The sequence below is a fragment of the Octopus sinensis genome, linkage group LG9, assembly GCF_006345805.1.
Source record: "Octopus sinensis linkage group LG9, ASM634580v1, whole genome shotgun sequence".
NCBI lineage: Eukaryota > Metazoa > Mollusca > Cephalopoda > Octopoda > Octopodidae > Octopus > Octopus sinensis.
In genome coordinates, this window is record NC_043005.1 from 61956096 (window position 1) to 61965347 (window position 9252).

General features: G+C 34.2%; 1 protein-coding gene across 1 annotated transcript in view; it reads right to left on the reverse strand.

Annotated features, from left to right (window-relative positions):
- Positions 1 to 8753, reverse strand: part of LOC115215717 — a 58503-nt gene extending 49750 nt beyond the window's left edge. Inside the window, exon 1 of the mRNA XM_029785010.2 lies at positions 8437 to 8753. Within this exon, the coding sequence (XP_029640870.1) occupies positions 8437 to 8542 (106 nt within the window). The 5' untranslated portion in view covers positions 8543 to 8753. The remainder of the gene's footprint in view (positions 1 to 8436) is intronic.
- Between the last annotated feature and the right edge of the window lie 499 nt (positions 8754 to 9252).

The window sequence follows — 9252 nt, forward strand, 5'->3', positions numbered from 1 at the left end:
CTAGAATAGGTCGCCCACATAAGTTCAGTTTTCTCTGTTTTGACACGGATTTTTCAAAATTTTTCCCTACGCGCTTCAAAATGATGCGTGGGGAGGAGTAGCTTTTGAAAATTTATCTCCTCCTCCTCGGGGTCAACAGGAGGGATTTTTCGATTCTTTTTTTCTTCTTTTTTTTAGCATTACGCCCTTAAAAACGATGGAAGAAGCCCTTTTTTAAATTTTTTAATTTTAAAATCCATGGAAATCCATCATTTTGGGAGTCCTGCCAACGCAGTTACGACAGCGATCACCATTACAACCGGAAAGGTCTAAAAGAAAGATCGAAGAAAACACAGATGGAAAGTTATATACCTAGATTGCTGAGAATTAGTGCGATTATTAAGAGTGACTTAAATGGGTCAATATACAGTTTAAGCCGCGGTCACGAAAAAAAGGAAAAACAGCCTACTAGGTGTAAAATAATGTGTAGAAAACGAATATGAAAACAAAAATTTGCGCAAAGGAACGGGAGTGTGGGGGAGAGGACTTTCGGAAAATTCACAAGATCCGATTTTCCCTCAAAACTTTCAGGAAAATTGATATCTTTCAATGAAATTTTATAGAAATACCGTTCAAATGACACAAATTACGATTATAAAGTAGTTTTTGGGGAAAATGTTTTCCAAAGGGGTGGGGAGAATACTTTCGGAAAATTCACATGATCCGTTTTTTTCCTTCATAACTTTCAGGAAAATGAATATCTTTCAATGAAATTTTACTGAAACACTTTTCAAACAGCATAGATTACGATTATAAAGAAATTTGTGGTGAAAATGTTTTCTGAAGTGGGGAGAGGACTGTCGGAAAGTTCACACGATCCGTTTTTTTTCCCCTCATAACTTTCAGGATCTAGTTTAGTGCCCGGTCACCACAAAACAATTTATTAGGTGTAAAAAATTAAAAAAAACCGCAAACGAATGGGGGATTGGTGGGGGCAGAGGACTTTAGGAATATTCACACGATCTGATTTTTTCCCTCATAACTTTCAGGAAAATGGATATCTTTCAATGAAATTTTACAGAAACACCTTTGAAACAGCAGAGATTACGATTATAAAGAAATTTGTGGGGAAAATATTTTCAGAAGGGATGGGGGAAAGAGGCGGCCAAGTTATACAAGTTATTACCTTCCGCTCTCGAATCGTTGCCCTCAAATAATTACAAATCAAGACTAAGGTATGTTTGCGCACCTTTTTGTTTTCATATTCGTTTTCAACACTTTTTTAAAAATACTAATTAGACTTTTTTTTTTCGTTTTAGTAACCAGGCGTTACACTAGATGAGGGGTAAAAAACGGATTGTGAGAATTTTCTGAAATCCTCTCCCCAACACTTGGAAAACGTTTTCCTCAGATATTATTTAATAATCGTAGTTTGTGCCATTTGAACGGTATTTCTATAAAATTTCATTAATATATATCCATTTTTCTGAAAGCTATGAGGGAAAAATGGGATTTTGTGAATTTTCCGAAAGTCTCTCCTCCACTCCCGTTTGCGCAAATTTTTGTTTTCAAATTCGTTTTCTACACATTATTTTACACTTAGCAGGCTGGTTTTTTTGTTTTTGTGACAGGGGCTTAAATTGTATATTGACCCTTAAATGTTTTTCACTTCGTATAAAAATCAACGACTCCCAACAGAGACATACATATATGCATAGGTACGTAAGTGTGCATACATATCTATACACATAGGTACATAAATACATATATATCTATAGGTATAGGTACATAAGTATATATATATATATATATATATTTGGCTAGGTACATAAGTATACATATATATCTATATGGCTGGGTACATAAGTACACATATCTATGTATAAGTACTCCGGCCATTTCATCATGTTGGACCGTTAATCCCAAAACTGTTTTCTCCGTTGTATTACGTTCTCTCCATTCCCCCGCGCTCTCTCAATCCTTTCTATCGAAGAGCGTAGGTTCGAAACATCAAAGACTTTTACATTCTTCCTGATCAAACTAATACACCTGCTTGTTGTTCCTTCACCTGTCTTCGTCTTTTGTTTTCTGTAAAGTTTAACTCTCTCTCTCTCTCGTTCACACACACACACACACACACACACACATATATATATATATATATATATATATATATATATATATATATATATATATATGTATGTATTATTATGTGTGTGTCTGTGCATACGCGCGTACATAGAATGAGATGAATTTGTACGGTATGCCCTGACGAATCTAGGTAAAAATGTAACTGGAAAAGTAACAGGGGTTTTGTCAGGATCCCATAAATTGTGACTTTTTCCCCCACTGTGTCTTTATTACCGGTCACCGCCCTGACATCTCGTTTCACAAATCGATTGCTCGATTTTGTAGACACTACGCACTTAAAAACGATAGGAGAAACCTTTTCGTTGAAAAACCAAAAAAAATTCAATCCCATATTTATAATTTCTTAACACGAGTTGGAATTTCTGTTTTGACGAGGATTTTTCCAATTTTATTTTTCACTGTACATTTCGAAATGGTGGGGCGCATCATTTTCTCAAAATTTTTTTACCCACTTCGGACCGATTTCGTGGGCACTACGTACTTAAAAACCATGGCAGAAACTTTTCCGTTAAAAAAAAATTTCAACTCCATATTTATGAATCTCGATACATGGCATTTTTTTAATTTTGTTTTTTTTGTTAAACCTTCTTTACATTACTCAACTATATTCATGGATAGAAAAATATTAAACAAAGAACCAAGGACAGTATCAGATGGTCGAGAGATGTGCTAAAATCAATAGTTAAATTGCCCTTTTTTCGCTAGTGAAACTATATTCAACATCATATTAATGAATTTGTTTCTCTCGCAATGATACTCTCTTTTACTCTTTTATTTGTTTCAGTCATTTGACTGCGGCCATGCTGGAGCACCGCCTTTTTAGTCGAGCAAATCGACCCCGGGACTTATTCTTTGTAAGCCCAGTACTTATTCTATCGGTCTCTTTTGCCGAACCGCTAAGTAACGGGAATCTTTTTTTTTTTCAAATTTTTCTATTACTCAAACGAAAAATAATGAATCTAAAAAAATGCTTTTCAAACTTTATCCATTACACTCAAGCAAAATTCATAAGTATGGGGGTAAATTTTTTTTTATCGAAAAGGTTTCTCCCATCGTTTTTAAGTGTGTTCACAAAATCAACCAAAATCGGTCCGAGAGAGGGAGTGTTTAAAAAAAACCCCTTCATTTTTCGAAAAAAATTTTTGGTTTTGCTAAAATGATGCTCCCATCATTTCGAAGGGCATCGTGAAAAAAGTTGAAAAAACCCCCGTCAAAACGGAGAAAATTTCACGAAGAACAGCGAAAACACTTTTTCAATTTTTGTTTTCTTCGCATTTCTATAAAGATAAGAGTATTCCTAATCATTTTATTATCCGCTCTAAATACATTTTGAATCATTTAATGTTCCTAGAATAAAAATAAAAAGCATCAGAGCATCTAAAACGAAATTGTACGAATCAACGAAGAAGCCAATAAGTTGTCGATCATCCTACTACAAGACAAAATTAAAATATTTAGGTTAAATGAAAGAGGATCTTGGAAAAATTACATGATATGAGAGTAACGAAATTCGACTAAATCTAAAACTCAGCATGAAATATTCTCCATAGCATCTTCAGTATCTGCTGGAGTGGATCTCGCCGTGATATATTTAAGCATCATGCTGTTAAAGAGAATAAACTATTGAAATTGGTTACGAATTATTTTGCCCCCACTTTAGAGGTTTGGGAAATTATCAAATTAGAGAATGTGTAGAAATAATTGACTTAGAATCAAACAGTGGAAAGAATTTTTGATCAAACTCCAGTGTTTGACCCGAGCAAAAAAAAAAAAAGTGTAATAGGTGTAAAACGTAGTAAACGAATATAAAAAAATGCGCGCTGGCGAACGGAAGGGAGCAGGGGAGAGGACTCGGAAAATTCAGATTGGGAATGTTTCGAGTCCTTTCACCACTTCCCCATTCGTCGGCGAAATTGTTTTTTCTTCATACTGTAAATCCTCGAGTATAGTCCACCCTTGAGTATAATACGCAGGGGACTTTTAGGGGGCTGTACCTCTGAAAAACCTAAACCTTGTGTATAATACGCATCCCTTCTCTAACTTGAGTCAAGGACGTCTATATAACGTCCTTGGTTTGTAAAAATGTTTTACGGTAACCTCCTTTATTATTATTGTATACATAACATAAAGCAAACGTGTAGCTTTTTTGTGCATTCTCTTTGCAGAAAATAAAGAAATATCAGTAATAACGTCAGTGAAAAATAAATATTAAGTAAATTGCCTTTACGTATTTATCAATATCAGTTACAAAAGCAAAAACATTTATTCAAATCCAACATCACTTTCAGCATCAAATAACTGTTCCATTTGTTCCTCCGTAAACATGTCAGCATCATTGTAGTGTAAATCTCCGTCATCGTCAGATTCATAGTCAACATCAGAAGATTCACTTTCATTTATTTCATCTCTCCATACAACGTCATCCTGCGTACCAACCAGTGCAGACGACATACAACATTTGATAAAACTTTTCACAATTATCTGAGGATTAAGTTCATTCCATGCATACACGATCCATTTGTATATCAAAGTCAGGTCGGGAGCGTGAACCCTTCCACCTTTAGTGAACGACTTTTCTCCAGCCGACATCCATTCAGTCCATAAATCACTTTTTGACTTCATTGCTTTCAGGCTTAGCCTAAGGTATTTTCGCGCCCGACATCACAAAATGCGTCTGAATAAACATTGCCGGACAGCAAATAGAGATTCGGACATTGCTTAGAAAATATTTTTCATTTTTAACCTCGTATACAGTAGGCACTAGGGATTTTGACCTTTAAATTTTGGGGGAAAAATGCGGATTATACTCGAGGATTTACGGTATTCGTTTACTACACATTATTTTTACACCTGGTACACTATTTTTTTTCAATTTTTGTGACGGGGTGGGTGGGGTGCGGACTCGGATAATTCACACGATCCAGTAACTCCAGTTCGACAACCGGTCACAAAAATAGTGCAATAGGTGCAAAATAACATGTAGTAAACGAATATTAAAAAAATGCTCGCTGGCGAACGGTGGGGGTGGGGGAGAAATCAGATTATTCATTTTGCCCCGCCCACTTACTCATATTTAGCTAAATGGACGAGAGTAGCATGAAACGAAATACCCTTGCCTAGAGTCTCAACGCGCAGCTTGGTCCAGGAATCAAGTTCTCGTCCTTACAATTCATGAGTCCAAAACCCGATCAACAAGCGATACATCTTCACAATAGCCGGAGTCAAACAAATCGACGCCAGTACTTATCTTTAAAAACCTGCTACTTATTTTTATCAGTTTCTTTCGCCGAAGCACTAAGTTATATGGACGTAAACAAACCAATACCGGTTGTAGGTAACATACATGTCTTCACATGCGTGTGAACAGTAATTAAAATAAATATCGATTTCCTTTTAAAAAAATAGATACTTTGCATTTTGCTTTTGAATTTTTCTAAGATTCTTTACATGTATTGTAGTTTCGAAACGGAAAACGCCATAATTCGAGGCAGTCATTATACCAACAAAACATATGGGTCTACTTTCAGTTTCTGTTTACAAAATTCACTTACAAGGATTTGATTGACTCAGGGCTATAGTAGAAGACACCTGCACAAGGTGTCACGCAGTAGAACCCAACTCAGAACCAAATGGTGGGGAAGGTAAATGGAGATAAAATCCCATAAGAAAAATAGGTGTACATAGTTAAGTGAGACAACATGAAGAGGAAAAATCTAGAACCTTCCTGTTTGGGAGTCATAAAGAAAAACAAAGTAGGAAAATAAGTAAAACGATATAAAAAAAATTCTGAGAAAAAGACAAATAATGAAGTTGTAAGTTAGAAATTGTAGAAAGGAAAAATAAGAATTTTTTAAATCAAGAAAATAGAGAAAACTAAACGTTTGTAAATGTAACACACTGGAAAAGTTACACTAATGATTATTTTATAATTCTTATATTTTTATTTGAATAATGATATAGTTAATTTTTACCATTCCACGTAGTAAATCAGTGACTTGTTTTTTAATGCTTCGAAAGCAAACACTTTGGTAGCATTTTTAATACAAAGTTGTGCTCTGAGAAAATAAAACGCGTAGAGATTGTATTTTACTTCAGTTTTATCAACTGATTAAATAGTTAGTTAATTAATGTACTAACTAATTCATAAAACTGAAGTGAAATACAACCCATGTGTTTTGTTGGTAGAATGACCGCCTCGAATTATGACATTTTCTGTTTCAACACTAAAATCCATACGAAGAATCTTAGTAAAATTCAACAACAAAATACAAAGTATTTATTTTTTAAAAGGAAAAAGATATTTATTTTAATTACTGTTCACATGCATTCGCTTTTCATGAATGCAAAACATTGTATGTAATCATCTTTTTTAAGAGCTCTTCATCCAAACGAGTTCATTTAATTTAATTATGAAGGAAAACTACACTTTATGCATTAATGGATTTAAATTCTTTGAAGTGGCGTTGTTCTTAAAATAAATCTAAAAGTAATTATCAAAATAAGCTCGAGCCCAGCGGCGTTGTTAAAACCGCTTGGCTTTTTGTTCGATCCCAATGCGTCAGATATTCAATTCACTAATGCTTTGTGGGCGGAATTTGATAAATGGTAATTGCACCATTGCTCACTATACACACACACGTATGTATACGTATGGCTGTGTCTATAGTGTAACAGGGAAATCTCCAGTTTTGTTTCCTTGAAGGTAGTCGTAGCTATTTAATATATAATAACAGACAGAAATAAATAAATACTGAGGTCTATATGGAGATGTAACCCTTGCATTGCCGCAGTCCAATGACTGAAGCCAATAAAATAAAAAAATAAATGGATAAAAAAAATATTTAGTGATGAATTGATAAAAACATAGAAAAGAGATATATCCTGAAACTGTTCATTTGTGAAACGTGATGTCAGGGCTTAGCGAACAAACGTATGAGTCTTCCATTATAGAGACGTGTTTTTATTGCATAATTTAAGGAGACCCGCCATCAATCTTTTAGTTATTAGTTTTGATAAGTATAATATTCAAGTTAGTTGGAATAAAATACTGATTCTACGCTGGCACAAATTCTCAAATGTGTACTAGAACCTTATGCTGTTGATTTTATTCATAGAAGTATTATAAGAGACAGTACCATCTTTAACGCATGGACAGTGCGTAGTTTCCTAGGGACACCCGCAGATCGAGGTTGGGGGAATGCTAATCTATGCATGCCATAGACGTGTATGGCAGGAGTCCCAAGCCACAGGGCTACACATACACAAAAATATTGAAATTTATTTCCATTTTATTGACTATAGCAGTCTGTATTAGTCTTTACGTTCTGAGTTCAAATTTCTCCAAGGGGTCGATGAAATAAGTACAAGCTGAGCAAGCACTGGGGTCGATGAAATAGATACCAGCTGAGCACCGGAGTCGATGTAACCGAATAGCCCCTACTTCCATCTCCTAAAATATTTCAGGCCTTGTGCCTATAGTAGAATGATAAAACGGGTTATATACGCGTCATATACGTGTGTGTGTATATATATATAATTAAATTATATATTTTGTACTTCGTTCTATTTTGTTATGCGTGTGATCCCGGTTCGTGGGAAAATTGCATGAAACCAGTCCGTGGTGCAACAAAAGTTGGGAAGCGCTGGTGTATGGGACCTCTGCACTGTTTTCCTTGGAGAGTTGTAATGTTAAAACGTCCCTAAGAGGTGCTCAATTTCTCTCACCAGCCTCGGAAGAGTAAAACTCAAAATCGACTCAGGAAGAAAGAAAGATTTCAACTCATAAAAGTTAGATGCCTGAATTAAATAGTAAAACGGTATTTAGTCCGCATATGTTTTACAAGGTATTAATGTCTTCTAATGTATTCTAATGTTTGTGTCACTAAATGACAAAACTGACAGAACGGTGACAAAAACTGTAGAATATTGACAATTAATGATTACTGTCTAAGAATAGTAAAATTGTGTCAGTAATTAGCAGAAATGGTAGAATAGCGGATATTTTTTTTTATTACTACCACCCTACATTCTGATCTCAGTTCACTTCAGATTCGTGTTGATTTTTTTTTTTATCCTACTATGATCAATTATATAAGTTTAGATATGTACTGGAATCAATTAACAGTCGCTCTATACCGACTGTATTCATCCCAGGTATTATGTTTTTAATTAGCACTAATGTGAAAAGCTATTATCATAATCTAGAATAATTTACACATCAATAGATATAATGTTGCGGTTTTTACAAATATCATCGAAATAAATATGTTGAAAGTTACTGTTTATTTCAAAAGGGGAAAGACCTACCTTTCTGGGCCGCTTTTTCTATTTCATCTGGGTTTTTCTCTTTCGTAAAAAAGAGACTTTCAGTGAAGGTGACTGAAAACAATAACATACTTAAAATAATCCACATGCTTGATTTTTTTCTTGAAATCTTGATAATGTTCTCCTTTACTTCGATTCTTTATTTTAATTTTTTTTTCTGCTCCCAATACTAAGACTTACATAGCAGAATGAATGTGTGAGTCAACTGTTACTAAGATGACGCAAATTTTAACAAAATCTAATTGACACGTACTATGTGGAACTAACTGTCGTGTCTTTCTCTTGTAAAGTACAATGAGTTATTTGAATGGAAATTTCGTAAACATATGGATGCACAAACGGTCTACAAACTTGACGTGTTACGTTAATAATTGATAATTTTCTGCTCCAGAAATTTGATAACGGATGTAAATAATAGTTTCTTAAAGATAATTAAGTTAAGAATATTTAAGTAGGGAAAATTTCTCAACCATACATGCTTTAAAAATGACTTATTGAATTTATTCTTGTCTTTGTAGTCTGTAAGTGAAATCATAGAATTTGAAAGTTATATTTATTCAAGAATTGGATCTTTTCGGTTTGAACGGCAGTTTTTTAAAATAATTTCCACGTAACTAAACACTTTTAAACTTCGTATACTGGTAGAATGTGTTTATAAAACATCTTTTTCTCTTAGCTTTATTGAGAAAATTCTATAGTTTATAAGACATTTGTTGTTTTTTCTTCAGTTTCTGCAATTTCAACCAATCAATGACGTCTATTGAGGTGAAAACATTCTGTGCCGTATGAATATGTCCC